Genomic DNA, 27,820 nt, shown 5'->3' with positions numbered 1-27,820 from the left:
GCTTTTCAGAAATATTTTGTAAATGTTTTTTCCTTTTGCCCCTTTGTAAGTCTTAGGAGGCCTAACAAATGCCAATAAGCCCCATCATGACTGACAACTTCAAATCATAGTGAGCTAGAACACTGTTGCCCCGTCTCCCCACATGCAGTTATTTACTGGCCCGGGTAGGTTGCAGACAACAAGCAGAGACAATCCATTAGAAAGTTGGAACTGAGTCATTTGTCGTTGTGGATTTTAGTGAAAACCCTTGTGCAAATGACAGTGGGGAAACAACATAGTTGACCCAAATGAACTTGTAACAGACAGGAGAGTGATAAAATGGCTGCCACAAAATTCACAGCCACTTTTTCCTGAAAGTTGTCTGGGGAAAGTGCAGAAAGTCCTATTAAAGATTACTGGTGGCCTCCCTCCCAGCAACGGGAGCCAGACTGAAGGCATGGGGGAGGAGTTCTTGACAGAGAACTGTCTGTTCACTTGCAGATTAACACTGAACAAAATGTTGAGTACTCACTTCCCCTCTGGTGGGCTCTTAGGAACAACACAAGCTTACTGATAGATTCAGTACCATTGGTCAGTACAAGACAGAGATTACTGGTTATGAGAATAAGATTTGTAACACTGTATATTTACTTTGTACACAGAACATCGAGGATTTGAGAAGCAATATGAAGAGGAACAGAAGGAAGCACAGGTAATGTTGCAGAAAGTGGTTACTTTTTTCTCAAGTACTTAACAGTTAATTTTCTAATTTCATAATTCCTCAATGTAAACATATTTGACGTGTGTTTATTTCTGATGTTAGGAAGTTAGAGTGGCGCTAGACTAACAAGTGTTGCCTACTTTGACCCCGACTTTTCTGAGCTGAGGCATTGATATGTGAGGCAAATTTATCAAAATTGCGCGCAGCACAATACAGCAAGCCACCTTGCTGCGTGAAATGGAAAGGGCAGGAATGCACCATATCTAACATTATACAGGGCAATTCTGTCCTTTCATTGCGCTGGCGCACAATGTGCTGCCTAGCTCCAACGCAGGCACCCTTGCATCCTAGTTGTAAGCAAGATTGTTTTTGTGCAGGAAGGAACACTTTCCTGCTCAAAAACAATCCTCTGAGGAATTTCCTCTTTCTGCAGCACACATGGAAAGAGGAAAAAACAAGGAAAAATAAAGATATTTCTCCTTGTTACGCCTCACATGGGAAGGTGTAGGATTTTGACACATACCCAGTAATGGTGAATCTGTGAATGCACCAAAATCCATGGGTGGATGCAGGGGAACACCCATGCTCAACTCATGGAATGCCTCCCTGGGGAAGTGTAAGACAACGCAGCTATTTGTGCTGCGTTACTGTAGATGTATTAAGTCACTCAGGGCCACGCAAGGTGGCCTGGCATGGCTTGATAAATCTGACTTAGTAGTTGCCTCACCTTTGCGGTGCAAGCTCGACGGAACTCAATGATAAATGCGCCCCAGGTATTTATATTTTAAAGTGCTTTTGCAAATGTTTAAGAAAAAACACCTGCACAATAAGGTAAAATGGGCGACATTGTTGTTAAATGGGAAAATATGACAGGTCGGTTGAAGAGAAGAGAACATTTTTAGGGTGAGCTTTGAATATGTAGGAAGTTGTAAAACAAAGGTCAGATGAAAAAAGAACCCACGTTTAATGACTTTCAGGATGACGAAATTGTGAAAGAACACCAACAGAAGGAGGAAACTCCTGAGCATTTTCACTGTGACTGTAGGGACAAGAGATGGCAGGAGGGAGACAATTTCAGACTAGAGAACAGAGATAGGCATGAGTTAAGGATTTGAAGAAAACCTAAGAAACTATCGGCCATGTTTAGAGTTTGACAACAGGATACTTTGTTGCAAACACAAGAGAGTACCACAACTGCCAAACCCCCGGTCTGTCCTTCTCCTATAGAGACTGGTGGACTTTTAAGTATTTTGTCGAAAAAGTCCTATTTGCTCCTTTGATGGATTATTTCCTCTGATGGCCAGACAGATTAGTGGCTGTTTGAGAAACGACATTACACTATCTGCCGTATTTAGGGTGGATACCCTAATGTTTTTTCCCCCTGTCCATCTCTGCCAGGAAAAACGTGGGGATGAGGGGCTGGACAAAAGTAAATTCCCAGGATATAGGGATAATTAATATTTATTTTTTCAAAAACAAACTCCCACTTTGGGAATGTCCACCAATCTCTAAATTAAGCTTTAAGTGCCTTGACATGATGTTGAATCGAGCACCAAGTTCTGGATTCAAATCTATGTCCCCAAGCTCCAAATGTGGCAGCTCCAGCCACTTGAACCTCTCCTCCCAGTGGAAAACAATGTAAAGTAAGAAGTTTCAGAAGTGGAGAAAGCAGAATGTGGCATGTAGCTACAATATGAGGAGCAATAGCCACAATAATAGAAAAGAATGGTTTCTAGTGAAGGAAGTTAGTGCCCAAAAAATGATAAGTGACAGAGTTTACAAGGACTGAAAATGTGATGTTAAAAGTTTGGGGTACTGAATAAATGTGTTCAATGAAATAAAATGCTAAATGAAAACCTAAAGTAAGATTGCCGATAGAAATATAAAGCAGGGTGGGTGGATGGAGGAAGACAAGGTGAGGAACTGATAAGATTAAACAGGGAGGTCACATGTGCCAAACAGCTGCATACCATCTACTTGCGATAAATGATATATATGGGAAGGAAATTCCTCACCTGCATACATCTATGTCTTCACATCTGTGCAGGAATTTATGATAACTATTTTATTGTAGACATCACCTTTTCAACTTACCTCACTAGTAACTTTCTTCCACATGTTCAATAAAGTTGTTTGTGCCTTGGATCAAACTAGTTTTTGTTGCGTCTCCAGCCTATTTGAATACAAACATCTCCCCATGCTCAAAAATAAATAGTCAGAAATGATTACAACATCAGCAACCATCATCCCTAACTATTTTAAATGCATGGTTGCTGTCAAAATAGTGCCAATGGATCTTTCACTTACCTGACACAGAATTGAAAGCTCTATTGTTTACCATATTATCAAATTTACCATAATTAGTACATATTTATATAAATAGGCAAATGTACCAAAATGGCAAATGCAGAGTACTTAAATATATATCGGTATTTGCACAATTGAATAATTTCCAACTTTGCCTAATATTTATGTCATACCAAAGGTACACAAAAAGGAAACAACGGTCTTGGGGAGACCTATAGTCTCATTTATCAACAGTACCTTTGAGAATACATCCAAGTATATTGATTTATATCTCCAAGAATTTGTGACGAGTTTACTGGCTACATTAAGGATACCATCGATTTTTTGAATCAATTAAGTAACTGTGAGTGATCTGATGATTATCTTTTTTAACAATGGACCTATCTGCTTTGTATACGAGTATTGCCCATTCGGATGGAATAAAAGCTGTGGAGTTTTATTTGGGCAAAAGGCCTATTGAAATGTACCGCCATAATCAGATGTTCATCAGAATGATTCATTGGTGTCTCCATAATAATAATGTTTTTACGTTTGAGAATGCGGTCTTTCAACAGTTAAGAGGTGTGGCTATGGGGGCATGCTTCTCCTCCAGCTACGCGGGGCTCCACGTTGGCTGGTGGGAGGAGCATGTCCTCAAGGTTCAACATGCCACTGTATGGTCTACTAACATTGTCAAATACTGGCGTTACATAGATGATGTGTTCATTGTGTGGCGAGTGTGCTTATTTAAGGAAGCAACTGGTTTTAAATTTGACAATTGATGCACTGTACCTACGAAGGAAATAAGCAAATACCCACCATTTAGGACTACCAGTCCCCGCATGCCATCAGGCTAATGGGGCCTCGCCCACTAATGGTGACAATACTAAATAAAGGAATTGAAATGGTGAGCACGCAGTGTATCATTGCCAGCCCAAGAAGAAGAGGTGCAAAGCCTCGAAACGCTTCAGCTTTATGGTGGAAAGTCTGGGGAATGACAGGCGAGTTGCAGCGAGGCTTGTCACTGAAGAGAATGCCATTGTGTGCCCTCCCGATGCTTTGGAGCACTTTGGGATACATAAGTGACACAGCAGCCCTTGCCGTGGGGAGGAGCACCATTTTCCAAAAACAATGAAAAGGCTTGATTTGGAACCTTCCCAAATCACGTGGCACGGCGTTCTCATGAAAATGAAATACTCATCTGCCTAAATCCCATCCTACTAAGGAAGGAACTGGTTTTAAATTTGACAATTGATGCACTGTACCTACTAAGGAAATAAGCTAATACCCACCATTTAGTACTACCAGTCCCAGCATGCCATCGGGCTAATGAGGCCACGCCCACTAATGGGGAAAATACTGAATAAAGGAATTGAAATGGTGAGCGCTCAGTGTATCATTGCCTCAGAAAAGGGGGTGGTGATGAACAGAGTGCCTGAATTAAGCAGACCACTCTTACCCAGTCCAAAGATCAGGGCTTGATCCATCACCGTTGAAGGGTATACTCAGACATGAGTCCCTTGCTCACTGCTCCATCAGGATTCAAGCAAGCCGGGCCGACGACGCCTGAAATGGCAGAAACCGGTCCCCGGAAGCTTGTCTCCTTTCTGGTGAAGAATTGGCTTGGTAGTTTGGTCTGCCCTGTTCCCATGATGCACTGGGCCAGGGACAGACTAATTTGCATATAGCCAGGTTCTGAGCTGGGATGGGGCAGTGAGCTAAATAACGGTGATGGATCAAGCCCTGATCTTTGGACTGGGTAAGAGTGGTCTGCTTAATTCAGACACTCTGTTCATCACCACCCCCTTTTCTGAATCATTTTGTCCACCATAAGCGTGGAAGGGTATACTCAGACATGAGTCCCTTGCTCACTGCTCCATCAGGATTCAAGCAAGCCGGGCCGACGACGCCTGAAATGGAAGAAACCGGTCCCCGGAAGCTTGTCTCCTTTCTGGTGAAGAATTGGCTTGGTAGTTTGGTCTGCCCTGTTCCCATGATGCACTGGGCCAGGGACAGACTAATTTGCATATAGCCAGGTTCTGAGCTGGGATGGGGCAGTGAGCTAAATAACGGTGATGGATCAAGCCCTGATCTTTGGACTGGGTAAGAGTGGTCTGCTTAATTCAGACACTCTGTTCATCACCACCCCCTTTTCTGAATCAGTGTATCATTGCCAGCCCAAGAAGAAGGAATGACCGCACTTGGGATACATATATATATATATATATATATATATATATATATATATATATATATATATATATATATATATATATATATATATATATATATATTCTTACAGTACTTGAAGAGAAAGCATCTTGGAGACTCTCTGTAGATTGCTATATTGACAACTCAATGAAATATTGTGTATTGTCTGCATTGACGTAAAGTTACAAATTATAGATATAAACAACCACACATACTTCATAGGACCCTCCCTTCATTACTTCACCAATGACATATTCATGATTCCTTAACTATAGTAGATGTGCTCCTGAAAGAATAGCGAGCACAGCATAAGTCTGTATATAACTTTCAACAATTTGTGTTAAACACTCATTTTTTGTGACCAATGAAATCATGTTTTTATCATTCAAACTTTGGAAGTAAGATTTTCAATATTTCAAACAAGAATCTGCTCTCCAGTCTCTTCTGCAATAAGATACTTCAGAGTGGGAATAACTTTTTATGAGGCTCTGAGATTCAGATGTAATGTATTTTATGAAGAAACTTTGAGTTAAACCAAAAGTTAATTGCAATTTCATCTATTATGTCTATCAAAAAGGTATTAGACTAAATGTTGTTTGTTTATCCCTTGTTGAGATTGCTAATTGGAAATGGGATGTTCTCAATGTTAATGAAGAAATTTGCAATGCAATATGTGAAAACTTTTCATTTTTTTATAGGGGGACTATGAATTGAAAAGTGTTGTATTCAAGGAAGAACACGCCAACGTAATTCAACAGTTGGAGCAAACCATTGAGGATCTCAGGACAAAAATAACAGAACTGGAAAAACAGTCTGTACCGATGGATGCAGCTCGGACCTCAATAGATCTGGGGATTCAGTGTGAAACTGCGTCACGTTCAGACTCACAGCATTCTGATCTTCACAAAGTTGACTTGAATGTACCTCCCAAAAGTATTTTGCTAGTAAAATCTGTACAAACATCACCAACAGAAGAATCTGTTTTACAAAAAGTGCCTTCCGCTGTTTCACTGCCACAGCTACCACCTACACTTGATGGGGACAGTGTGGCAGAATCAGCTCTGGAATTATCAACTTTACAACCTCAAACTCAATTAACTTATTGCTCTGAAATAGCTCTAGTTTTATCACCAAAACAATCCTTGTTGCAGCAATATTCGTGTAATTCCGTTGAAACTATGCAGGGCTTTCCTGCTCAGACAATTCTTTCAGAGACAGAAAAAGAGGCGTCCATATCATATCCAGGACAATCATTTTTTGCATCTGCTTCATCTTCAAGTACAGAAATTGTACACAATTTTCCATCTAACTCTGAACTTGAACCCTGTTACCAGGATCTAAATTCTTACCATACATTAAATGGCACTTGCAGCACATCCTCTCCTCCAGTTCAGCCTGTCACAAGGTTGGGTCCAGATCTTCTCGAAGGGAAGGATGTTACACTTCCTCCCCCGGCACCACCTCTGCCTGATGAAGGACCTTTACCTCTGATGCCTTTTATGGGAGTCCCTCCTCCACCACCTTTGCCTGGAACTGAATATTTTCCTGTCCAGCCACATCAATATGGCATTGATATGCCTCCTGCCCCACCACTTCCACATACTTTAGAGTTTACAACTGTCCCTTCGCTGCCACCGGCCCCTCCTCCTCCTCCTCCTCCACCTCCACCTCTTCCTCCTCCATTGCCTGGGTTATGGAATTCTAGTACTCCTCCTTGTCCTCCATTACCTGGATTTGTAGTTCCTCCTCCACCCCCACCTCCACTTCCCCCTCCATTGCCCGGCTCTTTAATTCCTCCTCCACCCCCACTGCCAGGCTCTGACGTTCCTGTTCCACCCCCTCCTCCACCTTTACCAGGTTTTGGGGCTCCACCTCCTCCACCACCTTTGCCGGGTCAGAATTTGGGGCCACCTCTCCCTCCACCACTACCTCTGATGTTGCCCGGTTCAGGCAATGGACCACCACTACCACCACCACCACCACCAGTACCTAGTATGAACATAACAGCCTATCCTTATCCAGTCAGTGGGACTCTTGCTCCTCCATTGCCTGGATGTTTGTTTGCACTTGGAATTCAGCAAGATAGTCTTAGCAGGAAAAAGGCGATAGAACCATGTCGCCCAATGAAACCTCTCTACTGGACAAGAATCCAACTTCATAATAAAAGGTACGTTTTCACACTCTTGATGCTTGAACTGTAGGAATTAAACAATATTTATGGATATGTTACACTAATTATGTTTAATAAAAAAAATTCTTTTTTCTAACATGGTATTTCATACCAGAATTTAGATATGTTGTAAATGGTAGGTGTTATTATTGCCCAGTTTAATGGTGTTGGAATTAATAATCTTTTGTAGCTGGCATTCATGTTTTAGTTAGTTGTAGTGTTGTCAATTATGGGTGAACTATACTTTATTTAAATTTATAATTAACTTTACCTGTCCTTATACCTCTAAAACAAGGGTTATTAAAAGTATTATGGAAAATGCATGCATCAGTACTATGGGGGAAGAGTTGGTGGGGTAAAAACAAAATAGGAGAAGGTATTTTGTTAGTTACCTGGAAAGGCAGTGTTCATGTTTTCTAAGTGGCGAGAGTTCAAAGCCTCTTATGCTCATGTCAACGGAGACTACAATCATTGTCTTGTAAACAATTATGTTTTACATCTCACTAAAGACAGTTGCCACTCTTTGCAACGAGTACATTTATTATTCCATAAAATACATCTTCAATTACCAATCAGCTTGAAGAACATACATTGTAATCCAGAAAATGTTGTGACTTGTGGCAATAAGGTTTTTAGGCAATTGTGCACATCGTGACACTATTAATACTGGTATTAAAATTCAGAAAAGTAACTGAATTTTGCATACCATGGGCATACATAAAAAGTACACCACCAATGAAACAAGAAATAAACACCTAATAGTTAAAATAATATTATTCTACGACATTGCCCATCTGATTTTAGGAAATCATCTACTGCAAAGTACACTTATCCATTAGGAAGGCTGTGAAAAACAGAAGTCAACCCAGCATTGTTTAAAAACATACTTTCCCAGAATTGAATGAAAGATCATCTAGAACATCTAATGTAAAATATACAAAAGAAAGTTAAATATCATAAGGACTGATTGTATGTACCATCGCACAGACGTCCAGACATTAGCAGATCAAAATTGATATAAGGGAAATCATAAAAGAGTGTCCTAGCACTTTATATCACACATTACACAGAGATAATGAATCATACTGTGTAAACCAGTCTATAGCAAATATTACATAAAACAATGAGGTTTACAAGGTGAGATAATCACATATCATCCATACTAGTAGACAGTATATTTTAAGAATGTTTGATCTGGAGAGGCACAAACTCTGGATTTATAATGTACCACTGTGGCTGGGGTTGACATTATTAAAAATAATGTATTTCTACCCCAAACTAACACTTTTTAGCATGGTTAGGATATGGAAAGACTGGGAAAGAACATTAGGTTCCAACCCCAATGCCTTGCAGCTCTGCAAGTAACAAAAGAATCTATGCGACAAAAGCAGAAGCCCACTGAGCTATCCACATAAAATACAATTCTGTGATTTGCATGTAACATGTTCTTTGCAGCAGGCATATTAAGCCTCTGTGCTACTTTATGTTGAGTCAGAACAGCCACAAAATAAAACTCGATTTCTCTCCAGCAGGAACTTTAATCCTCAGAATTATCTTGACATGTTTATTGTTGCCTGAAAACTGTGCAACACAAAAGTAACTCTGAAGTGGAGTGGTTGCTTTTGAACCCATAAGTTATTTCAAAACACAGCGCCCCCTTAGGTCAGTGCTAGGTGCGACTGTACCGGTTAAACCTCCCTAGAGTTAGCCCTGGGCTTGTCCATTCATCCTGATCGAAACCCAGAGTAATAGCAAAGCTGACTCTATAGAGTCTTCCAAATATTGTAACCTTGATGACATAAATAGTGTGGGATGCTAGGGGGTGCAGACAAAAGACATCTCCAGAAATAGTTCTCTCCAAACTGTAAAGGAGAGCCCTTGTCATAACCCCACACTCCTGCCCATACGTAGCAACAGGTATACGCTGACTTTGATAAATTTATTACAAAGGAATCAAACATTTCCCCTCTGATTTTGTTGGTAATTTCTGTAAACAAGCCACCAATTGCAAACATTCCTGGCAACAAAACTCAATTTTGTTATCCATGAATAACCACTATCAAAAAAAATGCCAAGGTAAGGAAAGTTAAAAACCTTTACAAGACTACTATTATCAATGGAAAAAGTACATCGTTTTGAGTGCCGTGAGACAGAGGACCTAACTTATAACTCAACAAAATTTGTGCTTAGACCTAAACTAGACATAAAATCTGTAAAATAAACCACTAAATTATATAGAGCCCTTGGTGTTCGAGCCAGTAACACTTCATCGTCAACATATAGCTACACAAGCATGGAATACCTCCAATCACAGATACATCGAAGCTGTGTTCTATAAATAAGAATGAATATTATTAATATATAAAATAAACAATGAAGAGTATATAATACAACGTTGGTGTACTCCTCTTTGAAGGTGGAATGAGACTGTAAGTTCCCTGCTAGCATCAAACCTCACTTTGGCAGTAGGTTGATGTGAAAATGTTCCCAAAAAGTGACTATATCAAGACCGATCTCCAATTATAGTTGCCCCCTTCGAGATGGCTTGACCCTTACTTTGACTTCAGGAGCAGGGTAGCATACCCTAGAGGTGTATGCATGTCCACAGGAAAACCAATTTGGGCACTGATATCCCCTACCATGGCTCTGACTCCTAAGTGTCTGCAGGAACAAAAGGCATCCTGCTCAGGGATGTTGTCACAGCGGCCCTTCAAAGGCAGCTTCACCTTCCTGCGTTTTGGGTGAACACCCTGAGCGGCCATCCTGGGAGAGGAGGCAACACCTCGCTCTGCAGTAACTAATTTGTTTGCGGGCCTGGGAGTCCTTCACAAGTCTCCCAAGGCGGCCAGAAACCCTTCTCTGTGTCAGTGCCTTTGTGAGGTAACTGGGCTTTCTAAAAGTTACTCAACTTTAATAGTTGTCAGATTTAATATCCCCATTAATTTGATACCTTACTTGATTTATTTAGATGGTCCCATTCAGATGTTAGCCAGACTGGGGTGCCAGTCGGTAACACTGTGTTAGCCAAAGGGGCTTCTAACCCTTCCACAGCAAAACGACAATTTGGAAATGTTGCTGTTGAGACATATAGAAAATCATATGTCTTACTTTGTGATATATAGCTCCCTGCCATAGGACTCTAGATCTTCATTATGGGAGACTTACAAATATTACTCAATGGGAAATGGTGGGATTTCCGTTGGGTGTGATGACAAAATCGAACTAGCAGTGTCACACACTGCACTGTCAGTCTGCATTGGCAAGCTGGGGTCCATTTTGTTTCCATTACATGCAGAGTGGACAAGTGGTGCTGCAGCCGTGGATGAACACTCTGTCTTATATGCCCTGGGCACCTCGGTACTATTTTCTAGGGACTTATAAGTAAGCCAGTGCTTGCCAATTGGGTGTATCCAATTCATCATAACTTGGTGTAGGATTAGAACACCGGCACTGAGGTCTGGTAACAGGCCTCAGTGCCCTCTCGGAGTTGAAAAGACTAGCAGCACCAGTCCCATGAATGTGGGGGTGAACATGCAAAAAGATGCATTTCCTTACAATCAGATAAGCATGATAGGTCAACTGGCAAGTTTGATTTAATCAGGGAGTCCATACATTGTGAGGCCTTAGCTAATTGCCATGACATTACTTTGCGAACTAAGGGGTGAGGAGGCATTAAAAACAAAGTGGCTCCAACTGCTGGCCTACACACCAACAACCATGACAAATCGGTGCTCTTCCCGGTATGCGGCAATGAGGGACGGGGCACCTGGGCGACATCACTGTCCCACACGGCAGATGGTTTCAAATATTTGAGCATTTTTCATATCACCAAGCCCTAAGATCTCGTGGGCCAACAATATCAGCTCACTGCTCGCGAGCCTCACTAATGAAACAACAATATGGTCCTCCCTTCCATTATCATTATATGGTATATCTGCCATCTTCAATATGGTCTCCTTACCCAGAATTCTCTATAGACTGCAAAATTTCCCTTACAAGATTCCGTGTTCCTGGTTTGCGCAAGTAAATGCCATACTTAATACATTTCTCTGGAAAGGCGGTGTGATTAGAGTAGCGCTACGCACATGCACACAGTCCACATATTGTGGGGAATTGCAGCGGCAGACGTCTATGCTTACTATGTCACCTCTCATGTCCTGATAATAAATGAATGGTGGTAGAATTCCCCAACCGACCCGGCTTTCGCACTCGAACAAGCTTCAATGTGACGGACTCCCCTTATCCAATTTATCTATAGTCCCAACTCCTTGAAGCCGGTACCCTCGGCAAGTAAACTGGTCATACAGCTCTGGTGGGACACGGTCAAGCAGATGGGGTGGCGTGGGACACTAACTCAAATGACTCTCCTGTGGCACAGTACATACCTCCATCCGGTGGCAGCCTTGCGGGGTTTCCGTGGGTGGTACTTGGTAGGGATCTCTACCCTGGGTGATGTGATGCGGGGTACCACACTGAAATCCTTCCAGAAACTCCAAGTAGATTTTCAACTGCATAAGACCCAGTTCTATAAATACCTCCAACTCTGCCATGCTCTGACCCCCCTGATCCAGACTCTGAAGTACCTACCAGAATTCCATCCTCTTGAAGGACGCCTTTTAATGGGAGATTTAGGCCTACACAAAATCAAACTAATCTATCAAACACTGACCACTAACACCCAGACTACCCTCGACAAGGCCAGACGTGCATGGCAGGAGGACATTCCCGACCTGACCGACGACGACTGGGCAGAGGCTATTGCTAGCCCTTGGGGCTCGGAAGTTTCCACACAATACCGTCTCATTCAATTTAAGTACTTACACTGCACATATTATACTCGAACCAGGCTCTGGAAGATGGGTGCCATATAATCTCCTGCATGCTTACGATGCGACAGAGAAGAAGGGCCATTTCTCCATACAGTCTGTGGCTGCTCTGCGTTGCAACCCTTCTGGCGCAGGGTATCCCCTTGCATAGTGAGTTATCATCATGGGAACTCCTAAATGACCCGCAACTTTTCCTCTTGCATAGTACGGATGGGATAGGGGGCCCTTACTATCGCCAAACGCGACATTGCACAGCTAAGGAAAGGGACTTCCCCCCCGACTTTGGGCAAGTGGAAGGCAGAGCTAGATACATGTATGGGTGCTGAGATTGCAGTGTTTCTGGCACGTGATTGCCCTCATAAGCCCTGGAAGATTTGGACTCGCTGGGCAGAGTATTGTGGGAATCGTGCTTCCTACCATCCCCAGACCCCTGACCAAAATTACTACATAGAAACGTGTGTCTGGAATTCTCTGCATATTGTTTTGTTTGTATTTTCCTGCATGTTTGCAGGTATTGCAAAGGTTTTAAAAATTTGGTGTTCCTGTCCAATTTGCTTCCTACTGGTATTTGTAGGGCTTAGCCCAAATTTCATCCGGAATAACCAAATAAAATTTGTTTTAAAAAAAAATGTGGCTCCAAAATTAGTAAGCATAATGTTAAAGACATATAAAGTACTTCAAGAAGTCCAGAGTCACAATAATATAACTCATGTCTTAGGAAAGTAGGTAGTAAATTAATTGCCTGGGAATCAAACTTATGTACATTTACCAAATCATGTTTAGAAACAAAATCTGCTAATAATTCCGCCCCTGGAGTCCACACTCATAATTGATTTAGTACCCTGAGTGTGACCCACTAGGGTACTTAGATCAAAAGATCAAAAGAATAGGTTCTACCTTCGGCAAAATTCTAAATAATCAAATTGGGGAAATCCTGTGTTTCTATGGAATTTTACACAAATTCAAAAAGCATAAAAAATGTTAACTATTCAGATTGATAAGATCAATATTATAAAAATAAATTAAATAAAATTCAGACTTGTTCGGGTCCCTTATCAGACACATGAGTAAAGCATTGTATTTGAGAACAACCTTAGACCAGGAGGTGAGACCCCCTACCACTCTGCCGAAACTGGCTGCAATAGGTCAGTTACTAAAACAGATATAGTCATCAATAAAACAGGTAGCCCATGGCTCTTGTAACAATATTGTATCAAGATTCCCATGCAGGTTGACTTAACTTAGTCCTAAACTATGCAACATTCCAGCTGATGATATTTACAGAGCCTGTGTTTAATTTCATACAAGTTAAACCTTAGTTGGTGCTTCATAATCAGGACACTCCCTATCAAAAGGAGAGGAATTGGAACGGATTGCTGAAGTCAGTCTAACATCACATTCTAATGCAGAGGGTAAAATATGTTCTCGAAGAATAATATTGTGGCCTTCCGTAATGTGATGGTGCAGAACAGTTATACCCCGTTTCATTGAGGGACATGACTGTCTGACAACCAACTGGTTCCAAAGGTTTGTGAAGATTAATACATTGTGAGCATAAACAGGATTTCCAAAGTTAATGACTATACAATAACCATCATAAGACTTGGGGATGGGGCGTACGTACACAAGTGACCCTTCAAACAGAAAGAAGTTGATCTATATATGCAAAAAGCCAGTGGGTGACTTTATTTAATAACTGTTCTGATCTTATTGTAAAGTACAGCCTTCATTAAAGGCCCGGTAGCTAAAAAGGGAACAAAAGGACAAGTGGATGGGGATAAATTAAGTGATCCAAGCATCGCTAATGGCTTAGAGCCAGATCGGTCAGAAGTTGTAGGTAAACTTACCATACCCAGTTCGTCCTTTCTAGTGGGCAGAACCATATTCGTTACAATAGGAAAACAATCTTCAACAGCCTTAGAAAACTGGTTGGTGGCAGTATTAACAAACCCATGACTATTTGTATTAAAAACCATGCTGAACCCACAACAGGAAGGAACTGCTGCAGAAATAACAGGAGATGAACTTGCTAAAATCTTAGTAGGAAATATTAAAATAGTATTATTAGAAGATAACAATTTCAGGCCCACCTTCAAACAGTCAAGTTTATCAAAAATCGGGTGCAATAGGGTCTGCAAAATCTCAGTCATCCTTTAACATAGGTTGTCCACCCTAACAGATAAAACTTACTGGCCTAAAAATGATTGCTCTGCTGTAGTTACATACTTAGGGGCTTATTAGGATAGCGGATTTTCCGCATCCTCTGGGCCGGCGGAAGCCACCGCCAGCCCGGAGGATGCGGAAAATCCGCTGCGGACCCACCAAAGACCCACCGCCACATTAGGATGGCTGGTGGGTCCTGGTTTCCGTCCGCTGCTTTTCCGCCGCGGTTGGCTTACAACCGCGGCGGAAAAGCTCTAATATGGTGACGGTGTCTCTCAGACACCGTCAGCCAGATTAGGATGGGATGGGAAACATGCTTTTCCGCGGCGGCTTTTCCGCCGTGGAAAAGCATGTGTAACATCACTGCGGGGGCCCGTTGCGGGCCCCCTAGGTGAAGTGGGGGTGGGGGGTGCACATGGGGGGTACCTATGGTACCCCCCTGCATTTGTATGCGGAAAGCGGCAGGCACCGCGCGGTGCCTGCCTCTTTCTGCATACAAATGCAACACCTGCATTTTTTACATTGCTGCGGGTGCAGCTGAAGCCGCACCCGCCGCAATGTAAGTAATAGAGGATGTGACCGCCAGGGTGGCGGTCACATCCTAAGCGTACAGGAGGGAACACCGCAGCCCATGCGGACGTTCCCTCCTCCTCAGTGATCGCGGACGGACGAAAGTCTGTCCGCGATCATAATTGGCCCCTTAGTGTTGCAATTGGGGCTTGCCCATTCAGTACTATTGGAGTTTTTTTTTTTTTGATCACCCGGTGGACATTTTACTATAGGTGAGACCTCACTACAGGTGTATCACCAACAGTAATCACATATTAAATGGACTGCAGGTGTTTACCTCCAGTGTCTGCCTTTTAAGAGTACCATAGACTTTAAAGCAAAAACCTCTGTGTTAATTTTAAGCAAACCTCTGTATATGCTCGTTGCCATTTTGTCAAAAACTGTAGCTAAATTTCCAATCTATTTGTTATTTAAAATGATGACTACGGGTGGAAGGATTGCTCCACATATGTCTCCTGTTAATCCTGCTCCCGTCTCTTTCAGCATTTCACTTGTGTCTATGTGATGGTGTCATTGTTAATGCAGCTAAGTTTTCTACATGACACATTTTTGGAATTATTATGCCTAGGTAACAAATACCTTCCCAGTATGTTGGCAACCAGAAATAAGCATTTAAGCCACAAATATGGTAATCACCAAGATTTGCATTGTCATCTCCCTGCAATATATGCCATGATCCCCCTGGGAGTTCAAATGTGAGTTCGCAACTACAGATTTGTACATGTCTAGTCCGCTTAAGCATCCTCCTTCTATAAATGAAAAACTTCACTTTGTGTTGGGTTTCTAATCTCAGTTTTGGATAACTATCTTTTTCCGAAATTCATTCTCCTCTTTCTTCCAAGCGTTTTCTAAAACATCACTACTCTTATCACTGATTCGGGTTATGTTAGTGTATCTTTCTTCTAAAGCCATTATGTATATCTTTTCCACTGCCCGCATTGAACAGGTTAAGTTATTCTGGCAAGCTTCTACCCTATCTCTAGACCTATGCTGGAAGAAATAATGCCAGGCAGCATCCATTTATTTTGCTTGCGGGAGTAAATTCATGTTTTCTATCAAAGGAACTCTTGAAAGTATCAGATCATAGTTACTGTAAAAGTATTTAAAATCTCCTCTTCTGTAAACTAAAGTAAGCACGATGGTACATGAAACAGCATAAGACACGTGCACAGCGTGCTCTCCAACTTCCTGGAGTCTAATGAATTACTTCATGATTCCCAATCGGGCTTTCGCTCCAACTTAAGCACCGAGACGGCGCTCCTGGAAGTCTCGGAGATCGTTAAAGAGGTGCTGGACACGGGAGGCAGGGTGATGTTAGTTATGTTAGACCTGTCGGCGGCGTTTGACACCGTCCCCCATGAGGATCTCCTCACTAGGCTCCATGACATCGGGCTAGGGGGGACGGTGCTCAACTGGTTTTGTTCCTTTCTGGCCAACCGCCGCCAGACGGTCTGGGTCCCACCCGGATCCGCCGAGATGCCGCCACTGGGAGTCGGAGTTTCTCAGGGCTCTGTATTGAGCCCCACTCTATTTAACATCCTTATGACCCCTCTGGCGACATTGGCGGAGTCCTATGGGGCCCGGATCGTCTCTTATGCTGACGACACCCAGCTCCTCTTCACCTGTCATAAGAGCGAAGATTTCGATGGAGAAAGGATCCGCGAGTGCCTTGGGGCTGTTTTTAGCTGGTTCTCGCACAACAGCCTAAAGTGCAACTCGGACAAATCTGAAATACTATTCTTCGGATGCCCATCGGAACCAGATTGGCAGGGATGGTGGCCTGCTGACATGTTCCCTCCCACTCAGTCCTCTAAGTGGGCTAAGAACCTGGGAGTTAAAATTGACAACAAGCTCTCGCTCAAATCCCAGGTTTCTACTCTCACGGGAACATGTTTTGGGATTCTTAGAATGCTGCGCAAGTTCTTTCCCCTTCTCTCGGAGCAACATCGGAGGATCACTGTTCGGGCACTCATAGGGTCCAGATTGGACTATGCAAATGTCCTATATCTGGGCTTGCCTGAATACCTCCTCCAGCGTTTGCAGGTCACTCAGAACGCTGCTGCGCGTGCAATTTTTGGCCTGCACCGCCGCACTAGTGCCTCCAATCTCCTTGTATCCCTTCACTGGCTTCCGGTGCGGAAAAGGATACTGTTCAAGGCCATGACTCTTGCCCATAAAGCCTTGCATGGCAATGGTGCCAAATATCTTCAGAGGAGGCTGGACTTTTATCGACCTGCGCGATCCCTCAGGTCAGAAGCTCTGGCGTTGGCTCGGGTGCCACGCATCAAAAAGGCTCGGCTAGGCGGCCGGTCCTTTAGTTTCCTTGCTCCTCAGCTATGGAATTCTCTACCGGTGTCCCTGCGAAACACCGCAAATCTGCTTGTCTTCAGGAAAGACTTAAAAACCTGGTTGTTCGCTGAATAATTTGTCCCCTCTTTTAGGCCCCTGCTCTTTTACTGTTATGTTATCTAGTTCTCCTTTTAGGTCTGGAGCTCAAAGCGCCGGGACACTCCTTTGGAGTAGCCGTTGCGCTATATAAGTCCCATTTTAACATAACATAACATAACATAACAAAGGCATGTGGTAATATGTTACTTCTTTTGAAATTCATGTAGTCAAGTGTACGCAGACTTAGCAGCCCTTAGCATCCATAACATTAGCGTATTCCTGAACTAATCTAGAGTATACATTTGCTAAGAAATCATCTTTCTTATAACTCACAAAGGAATATCCAAACTGATCTTCTAAGCTAAGATGGGTATGGGGTTTGGTAAAGTTCTTAATATTATTTTCTGTCTCAAGCGTCAAATGAAATCCTATTATTAGTATGGAAATCATTATTACTGTTATTACAAACACATAATATATTTACACTTATTTCCAATGCAACACATTTCTCTCTGAGCTAGTTTCAATCTTCTTGAGTTCAACAGTTTGTTTTTCTTTTATATATAAGTCTTTTTAGAGTTAGGTTACTTAGCAGACAATCCTCAACCTTACTCTGTGTTCTTCTAAAATGTTATCCCTATTCTTCTACTGCTCACTAGTCCTAGGTTGAAATTCTGTAAAATAAAAGACTAAAATAATAAAGGTGTAACAGCACATTTTGTTTTGTTGCTAATTTATTTAAGGTCTCCTATTTTTGCTTCTTTCAAAATTTGTTTGTCCTTTAAGAGTTCGGATTGTTCTCAAGGAGTTCAGGGCTCACTTTGCACAAATATTTGAAGGTGACATTCAATGCTGTGTTCACGTAATATGACCATTCAGGTGCTGAATTCCTGCCACAAGGCACCCTTCCTCTTTTGGAATTTCTCAGAGATTTTTCTTTTTGTTCTATACCACTTTCATCACTAGACTCAGTATCTTCAGGTATAGTCTCTGGAATTCATGTTATTGATGAGGTTTTTTTCGGTGCACTTATGGTGATAGCTTTGCAGCCATTCAGCTTGTTGATTCTTTCTTTTTGTTTCAGGACTTGTTCATTTTCCTGGATCTTCTATACGTGCAGATGCAGTTTCAGTTTGACTTTTGTTCTGAGGAGAAGTCTGGTTCTTTTTCATTAGAGACTTCTATTTCACTCTGTGTTATTTCGGACATGTGACTTTCTCGTTCGGTTGGTTGATCTTCACCCTTCTCTTCCTTCTGCTTTTGCTCAGGCAACGGTGCTGCTGGTTTGGGTGGTCTCTCAGGAATTGGTGCAGTCACCAGTGCTCTTGTTTCAGGATCATAGATCACAAGTGCGTCGTCTGGATTTCTCACCTTCTTGGTGTGTGAAGCATGAATCCAGTTTGCAAACCCAGCACATTCAACAGCAGTATTTCTTGTCAGAATCACCTGGAAGGGGCTTTTCCATTTGGGCTCTAAACAAGTCTTCCGAGCCTGCTTCTTGATCATGACCCAGTCACCAGGGCTGAGGTCATGGCAGTGTTCTTGATGCGGGTCTTGAGTGGCTGCTGAAACCTGATTAGAAATAGAACGGACCACATCAGGCAAACCTTTGCCGTAATCCAAGATAATGTTGTCAGTGATATTCAAGAGAGCATTTGCAGGAACAGCTGGTAATCTCATGCCCCTTCCCATCAGAATCTCATGTGGGGATGGTCCCGTCTTCCTGTCTGGAGTACTTCAAATACTCATTAACACCAAAGATAAAGCATCTGGCCATTTCAGAGAGGTTGGCGCACAAACCTTTTCTAATTGGGATTTGATAGTCCCATTGACTTCTTCAACTATTCCGCAAGCTTAAGGTCTGTAACTGCAGTGTAGTCTTTGCTCATTTTGTAATGTGGTGCAGATCATTTTCAGAACTTAGGTGTTGAAATGTGTTTTTCTACCTGACTCAAGAGAAAACAACATCCATACCTAGAGATCAGTTCATGCAATAACAGCTTGGCTACTGTGAGATTGTTATTTCTCTGAGTTGGGTAGGCTTCCACCCATCTCGAGAAAAATTTACACAAGGACCCCGACATATCTCAGCCTATTGTAAACTGTCTGTGAGAGGGAAGGGCGAAAGAAGAACCAAGGAAGCCGGATTACGGGCTCAATTATGTTATTTGTATTGGAGGTTACAACACCAACAAAAGCAAATGAAAGTCAATATGGAAGGGATATAGGTCTCTTTTTCCCAAATGGTGTCTGGGTCGACTGTCCGGTGGTCCTTGGGTGTTCTTTCGGTGAGGAGGGGGTGTCCCAGAAGGCTCGCAGGGGAGAGAAGCAACATAAAATAAAAGAAGCAGTTAGTAACCCTGCCCTTGCACTGGTTTGGCAAGACAGAACCCTTCACCGTAATAAAGGAGTCTGTAGGGGTGCGGCGTATGTAAAGATGAGGGTGGACTAAAGTGAAAAGGAGGGGAGAGAAAGCACGGTGTCAGCGATGATAAAACAATATTCCGAGGTACGAATGCTGTATAACCCATGAAGACTTGTCTGACCTGCCACACTCTGTCAGCACAGAGGCAACATACAACCGTGGGGAGGCAACCTCGTTCCTCCAATAGGGCAGTGATATGATGTGAGGGAGCAGGGTGGGTGTAGGAGAAAGTAGGGGCACACACGCACACAGTGAAGACTCTTGGTGAACCCTTAAATTAACCTCCCAGTTAGCCTTCCCTGTTACTCCCTCCTTGCACTCCCTCCCAAGTGAAGTATCACCGCAGCCGCTGCTCTGCTGAGATGCGACGGTTCTCCCCCATCCTCTGGGGGTGTCCACCACTCCTCCATCCAGGAGTGGTGTCCTCCATCTCTCTCAGCATCCTGAAGGTTGGAGCTCTCCATGGTATCCTTTCCGTCACTCGCGAAGCTCTGCTCCCGGTACGACTTCTGCAGCACAGCGTTTTCCTTCTCCAACAATGCGCCTTTCTGGTTCTCTGGTCCTTCCTTTAGTGGGTATGGCCCACCCCTCCGTGTCTGGATTGGTCGGGAGCACTCAGCTGTCTGTGACATCCCTGTAGGCGAGGAGAGGCAGGCAGTGTTAACTCCTGCTTTCCCAGTCCTGGTGAAGGGCTATGCATGGCTGTCGTGTCATGGGGTTGTAATGGCAGGAACGATAGCATGGTGTTCTAATCAACCCCCTCACACTGTCATTTCGATGAAATCCACCTACATCCTGTTGAATGGTCCACCTTGACAAATTTCTTCAGCAAACATTCTGAATCTTGAATTAAACCAACTTTGCCTGAAGAGCCTCACCATGCAATCCCTTCCTAAATGTGTGTACCCATAGTAATAGTGTGTCAGTGGAAACAATAAGCTATTGGGCAAAACTTGTGTCCCATCAGCCGACATCAAAATGTAATTTGCTGTTTTCTCACAACCTGCTTTTATCCATCCAATCTCATCAACATTGTGAATGAACTCTCTTCTTCGAACTTACATGTGAAATTGCCATTAAATGTGGAGGCCAACAAAGCACAATACTGTGCCACTGAATCTGTGTATCTATTGCCGTATTTATAGTACTATATCGATCCCACTTTGGTGTCCTGCACACTTACCCACAGCTATTTCCCTCGGCAACTTCAAAGCTTCCAACAGATTTCTAACATGATTTCTGTTCCAAATGGGAGTGCCTGAAAAAGTTAGAAAACCTCTATGCCACCACAACTGACCAAAATCATGGGCCACACCAAACCCGTACAGGCTGTCTGTAAAAAAAGTTTCTCTCATTTGTGCAGTTAAGCTGTAGGCTTTGGTAAGAGCAATTAATTTCGGCAACTTGGGGTAAGGTGATTCTTTGAATCCAGGAAGCTTCAATAACGTAATTTATGTTGCACACTGCATATGCCCCCTTAGTGTAACATTGTTGCCTCATAAACATGAGCTGCCTACAAACAGTGCATGGTCAGGCTCAATTATGGGTTCATCCTTAATATCAGGTCTTGGTTTGGTGCGTAGATCTGTGATAACATCTAGACCATCGTGTTTGACTTCATCACAGTCAACATAATTTATAGGTAACAAAGTTGAAGGGTTCAGTACAATGCATCCTTGAAGAACAAAATTATCGCAAGATAAGATAGTCTGCTGATATTTAGTCAAACAATGAGTCAGGTACTGAGTCTTAGTTCTTATTAACAATAGCTCCACAGAGTGAGGGACTATAACAGTTATAGGGTACCGCATCACTATGCTCTCACTCTTTCGCAGACTAGTGATTACTGCAGCTATCGCTTTTAGACAACCAGGAAGACCTGCAGCTATGGGGTCAAGTTCTGTTGAGAAGTATGCTATTTGTTTTCAGGCAACACTATGAACCTACGTCAACACTGAGAGAACACACCCATCTCTATCACTGCAAAATAATGCAAATTCTTTTGACTGATCAGGCATTCCTAGGGCAAGGGCGTGACACAATTTTGTCTTTTAACTCTAGGAACACCATTGAGCATTTGTTGTCCTATGGTTTCGGATCTGACACACCCTTACCTGTCCACCTCATTAGAGGTTTGCCATTATGGAAACACTTGGTATCCACTGCCTGCAGTAGCTGACAATTCCCAAAACATTCTGACTTCCTTTTGAGATTGTGGTGGATTCAGCTGCAAGATGGCTTTCACTTTCTCTGGCAACACCTTTCTTGCTCCTTTCACAATGATATGTCCCAGGTATTGAACTTCTATTTGACAGTACTGCAGCTTCCCTGGAGACAATGTGTGTCTATTTTCAGCAAAGGAATGGAGTCTTGTTTACCAGCCTCTCACGTCTCTGATTCCACAATCAAATTGTCAATGTTTTGGACAAGAGTTGATTTGTTGGGCATGTGTAGAGTTTTCAGACTACTCTTCAGAGTCTGGTTGAAGATAGATGGACTCTCTATATACCCTTGTGGGGCATGACACCATGCTAATACCTTCTGTTGGAACACGAAGGAGAAAATGTACTGGCTTTCTTTGTGCATTGACGCTAAGCAGAAAGCTTGGCACAGGTCAATGAACGTAAACCATTCTGCAATACACAGGATCTGAAAGAATATGGTGGCTGGATTTGGTACCACGAGAAAACATGAAATAACTATCTCATTTATCCTTATTAAATTCTGCAGTATTCTATATTTCCCATTGGGTTTCTGCAAACTCAAATCACCTCTACTCCATGAAAAATGTACATACATTCCTCCTTCAATCTCTCTGAGTGAAAATGCTATAGTCTCGCCCTCACTCCCCTTATCTTGTTTCCTAGCTATAGCTTCCTCTCTCTTCTTCTTCTCATGTATATGTGCTCATTTAATTTCTAGTTTCTCAACTTCACTCCATTTTTAATGCATTTGACCAATTATGAAATGTGTAAACGCATTCTTGAAATTCTCATGTTTTCTAATGCTGGGTCATCTGATTGAACTTTGTAGCTTCCCCTAAAGTGAATTTTTTTCTCGAGATGAATCTTGTACTTCGGGGACACTTCTGCCAATTTATCATACACTATAGCTACTCTTCATACGATTTCTGTACACAGGTATATTGGTTCCTTTCTGTGGTACTGCTCAATATGTTCAAATTCTAAGCAACCCCATATTATTTCTACTAATTCCATCTTCAATCTGGCTACATTTAATGGCTTTTCCCTTTCTGTGTCCTGTCTTTCTACCACCTCTGTGCTGTCTGTCTTTCTACTTCTGCTGCTTCTTCTAGCTATACTGTTATATATGCCCCTCTGTAGAAGCATTAACGTTGACAGAGGCAACAGGAGTTGGGAAGACTAAGGTCCCTCCATCCATCAGTTCTTGCACTGTCTCTGGGGGTCTCCACACAACAATCTGAACACTTTGTGAAATCGGGACACACCCTGTGGTAGGCACACTTCCAACAACCTGAGAAGCTTCTGTCCTTAAATCCACATTTGGAGGAGAGGTTGCAATAACTCTGGGCACTAGCGGGGCATTTACAGGAGTTATCTGGCCGGTAGTGTGTATTCCAGTCATAATAGTTACAGTTGGAGCTGCAACCTGTGGTCAAGCCACAGGTGGTGGGACAATTTGGAGAACCTGTGCAGGTCTTTCAGTCTGGAGTAAACTTGGATCTGCAGGAGCAGTTGCCATTGTGATGCTTACATCAGCACTAGTGTCTCTGTGAATGATAGGAGCCATATATGGTGGAGTTCTCAATGCTTACATCTGTTCTAAAATGTCTTCTCCGAAATCTGTTTCAGAATCATCCCCAACTTTCTTTTGAAGATCTTTCTCTTTTTCCTGCTTTGCTGCATCTGTAGCAATAGCTGGATATAATCTGGTTCCCTCTATGATAGCCTTCCTCCATCTATGCTTTTCTTCATCCCATCGAGCATCTGCATAATCCAGCATTGCTCGTTTTGTCCTTCTCTGGTATTTTTGTCTCTCCTTTTGCCTCGCAATCCTCTCCCATGCATTAAAAGCTTCATAATGAGTAGGTCTATCTGGTGGCCCCATCTCGTGCAATTTTCACTTCAAAGTTTCAGGAATATTTGTATTAAAGGTCCTGTATGTAGAAAAACTAAATGCACCTTCTTTCTCAGTAATTCTGCTCCACTGGCGAAGCCTAGAACAAGTGTGTAACCCATGTTTGGTTGTCCTAAAATGAGCAGGCTTACCTTCAGGAGGTGCTTTTTTGCCTTTCTGTACAAGAATAGTAACATCCCCTCTGACTAAACTCTTAATTTCTTTAAAAAACTTGAAATTTGAATCACAATCGGTTGCATAGTGGTTGGGGATTTATTTGGAAGTCCTGCGGCCATGATCAAAATTAAGTCAAACCTAAATACTTATAACCTAGTATTGAGGCCACTGGGGACCAGAGGGATGGACACAGCAAGAGGACACAATGGAAAAGGGATAAGTCCAAAATGCAGTAGCAGGCTGGGTGACATTTTCTATAATAGCGATAAAGAAATAGATAATAGGTCAAGAGACAGCTAATGGAGGTAATAATATGATAGGATGTGGGAAGAAAGTAAGGCTGATGGTAACGTTAAAATTGGAGTGTGATCATTTAGTTTTACAATTTAGTGTGAAATCCTTTGTTTAAATTGTATTTGTACGTAATAGAAACAGTTTGCAATATTTAATTAGTGTTGTTGGTATTTAGAAATATATAAAAATAGTTAGTTGTATATCTGTAATAAATTATATTAATTACATATTTTTATGGAACAAAGACACGTAAGTTTTTTCAAATTTTATTTATGTTTTCAAAGTTCATTATTGTATATTTTTACATTTTTTAAACATATATATTTCAACTTAAAAGAAACATTTTTATAAAGATAAATACATAAATAAAAATATGTATCTTATGGGTAAATAAAAAATATAAATCATATTTAAATAGTATTGTGCCCTACATTTTCAATTTTTTCTATTGTTTCACTTTTTTTAACATTTTTGTTTTATATACATATTTTCTTCATCAGTTTAACATAAGTTTTTCAGTATATAGTAAATAACTGTATATATTTTATACTATCAATGTATTTATACTTTTTCCATCCTTTAACATTTTTACAAAAATCTTTGACATGTTTTCAATTTTTGATACATTTATTCAATGTATTTAATTTTTTTCTCTTTGATGTCTAACGGAGATAGTCTTTTTTTTAATTTGTTTAGTTTTGTTTGAGAGTACAAGGTGTAGAGGGACAATCTAGGGTTTAGTTATAGTGTTTTAACTAGTTTGTAGTTAGGGGTTTTCGTACCTTGTTTTAGTAATGTATTGCTATGTTATGTTCAAGGTCACTGGAATTATGTGGCACTAGGGGTCAAATTATGTGGCAATAGGAGTAACTTATGTGGCAAGAAAATGTATGCGTGTAATGTGGCATATTTTGTAATAGTATTACCACATTATTTTGGCAGTTTTTCACTTTTTTACACTATCTTGGCATTGGTTGACCCTAATTAGTACCACTCTAACACCCAAATATAACAATAAGCAGCAGGTGACCACTTACATTTTGCAAAGGGCCTCCCACGGCATGGCAACATGTGTTGCTAGGATTTTAGTAATGTTTGAACCATTTAAGCAAGAAACAAATTCTTTTTTATTAAAATCTGCAGATTATGCAGCAGATGAAGGAATATGTGTCAAATGTGTCAAATATATAATTAAGCTAAATTTGCAACAGCCGTACAATAGCATAATTCCAGTGGCCCTGGTTATGTTATGAAAGGGGCAGGTCCAAAAGTTCTAGACTGTGCTAGAGTCACACTCCGATTGTCTTTTTCAGCAGTATGAAATTATAGAGGTGAGGAAAATCATTAGAGAAGAAACCAATTAGCCGATAACTCTCCGGGATACATAAGAACCAATCGACAACTACTTAAGGTTAGTGAATTTATTACAAAGCCAAGGACAACTTTACATAGAAACACCTCAATACGAGAGTATAGAAATACATTGGAATTAACATGAAGCAAAATCTGCGTATCCGATTTAGACGATGCAGCATGAATAACACAATTATTCCAAGAGGTAGAATATAGAAGATCAGGAAACAAGAGTCCAAATTTCCCTGCATCGAGGGCTGGTGAGTGAAAAGCCTAAGTCTAGCCCTACTCTAGCACTAAAGTGACCTCCCTAATTAAGCATTTTCAGTAAGAAGGGTAAAAGGCAACTTTCCACGATATCGAATGTGATCTTCACTTGTGACAATTTTTCCATGGTTCCCAGACCTTCTCCCATGTGAAGCAAAATTACCTTTTCCTAAAGAATATATTCTCCACCTGCAATAGAAACTTAAGAAACAGAATCTGCAACATACATGAAATTCAACCATTAATTATTAAAGTCAGCATTTCCAGGGGCTTGGATTTCAGGCCTAGAACTTTAGCTAACATAAGAAAATCTGCATATAAACTTTACAAATTCACATAGCATGAATGTAATTTCAACTAATACATTTACTTATGCAAAATTACATAATTAATAAGCACACTCAATATACTTGTGTCAGTTGCACAATACAACTTCTTCATGTCAATAACGTTCTCTGCTGGTAACATTTATTTTCTAAGTTAACTCTCCATGATATTTATCCATAGCTAAGCATGTCATATAATTGTGTTAATACATTTCAAAATTCTAACAACTAATGTTAACAATAACTGCATGATTATATGTGGATGCGTTCTACATGTGATTATGATGCACCCCTACAATTTAAATGATTTTACTGCTATACCTTTTACGTTGTGTTATGTTGCTTCTTTTATGATGCTCAAGTGTAGTGTATATTTATTTTTGGGAATGTAATGTGCTGTGCAGGTGGGTTTTCTTGTTTACTTTACAGGTTTTTGCCTACAAACATGTCCCGTGGGCATTGGGAGTTACTGATTTTTATTTTTAAAGAAATCACTTTTTGTTTATGTTTATCCTTTTTTTAGATTTCCAGGAGTCTTTCTGTTTTTGAAACACTTTTACAGGTTTTCTATGGTTCCTAGATACTTTGGATTGCTTCGAGGCATGTCTATTGTATTCATTTTATTATTGCCTGTTTTGGGGGCTTTTTAAAATGTATTAATTTTTGACTTAGTGGATACAAAGGAAAATCTGCAGATGCAGAACAGTAAGTTATCTTTTTTATTTTGTTTGGGTGGGAAGTGTTACATTTTGTTTGTGTAAATATTATGTGATTGTTATTTGGAATTGTGTGGTTTCTGTGTCTTAATTATTTTATATGATGGATTGAGTTTGTTCATTAGCTTTTTGGTTGGCGTTGTTTACATTTTTCATGTAAATAATTTATATATTATTTTATTATCTCAGTCTTATTCAACATTGGAGTTTTGTTTAATGTTTAGACAGATGTAATAAAATATTATGTTTATTATATATATATAAATATATATATATATATATATATATATATATATATATATATATATATATATATATATATAAAGAAAACGATCCCGGGTGGAAAAAGGCCGTCAGTTTTGGGCGGTCTGAGCATGGTTTGCCGGCAACCCCACAATCACCTTCCTCCTTGTATTGGATACATGTTAAGATGGCTGCCACAGTATTATACTGAGAAGCCAGCTTCATTCAGTAGTCCTCTTTCCCTGCTTTCTTTTCACTGTTTAAATGGCTGAATGAAATGTAAATGTCAAGAGCGTGATCAAGACGAAAGCTGAAACACGTTGTTTTTGGAGCAATTAAATCTATTTTTGCACCCCATCTGGGCGTCTGTGCGTTTATTCCTACATCAAGGAGGAAGGTGATTGGGATTGTGGGGTTGCCGGCAACCCATGCTCGGACCGCCCAAAACTGACGGCCTTTTTCCAGCCGGGATCGTTATATATATTACCTACTGGCGGTCGCCAGTAGGTATATATAGTTAGGATTTTTTCTCTATGGGATTTTTGAAAATTCTATGTCTAATAACTTTGGCGTTTGTGGACGGAATTGGCTGAAATTTTCAGGAAAA

The 27,820-nt window shown here is 41.2% G+C and overlaps 1 protein-coding gene across 1 annotated transcript in view; it reads left to right on the top strand.

Moving 5' to 3' along the window:
- LOC144762748 (uncharacterized) overlaps positions 1 to 27,820 on the top strand; it is a 712,524-nt gene that overhangs the window by 214,605 nt on the left and 470,099 nt on the right. The window contains exons 7-8 of the mRNA XM_078648000.1: positions 642 to 691; positions 5,896 to 7,364. Coding sequence (XP_078504126.1) covers positions 642 to 691; positions 5,896 to 7,364 — 1,519 coding nt within the window. The remainder of the gene's footprint in view (positions 1 to 641; positions 692 to 5,895; positions 7,365 to 27,820) is intronic.

The sequence above is a fragment of the Lissotriton helveticus genome, chromosome 6 (genome assembly GCF_964261635.1).
Source record: "Lissotriton helveticus chromosome 6, aLisHel1.1, whole genome shotgun sequence".
NCBI lineage: Eukaryota > Metazoa > Chordata > Amphibia > Caudata > Salamandridae > Lissotriton > Lissotriton helveticus.
This window is presented reverse-complemented; position numbering and strand designations above follow the sequence as displayed.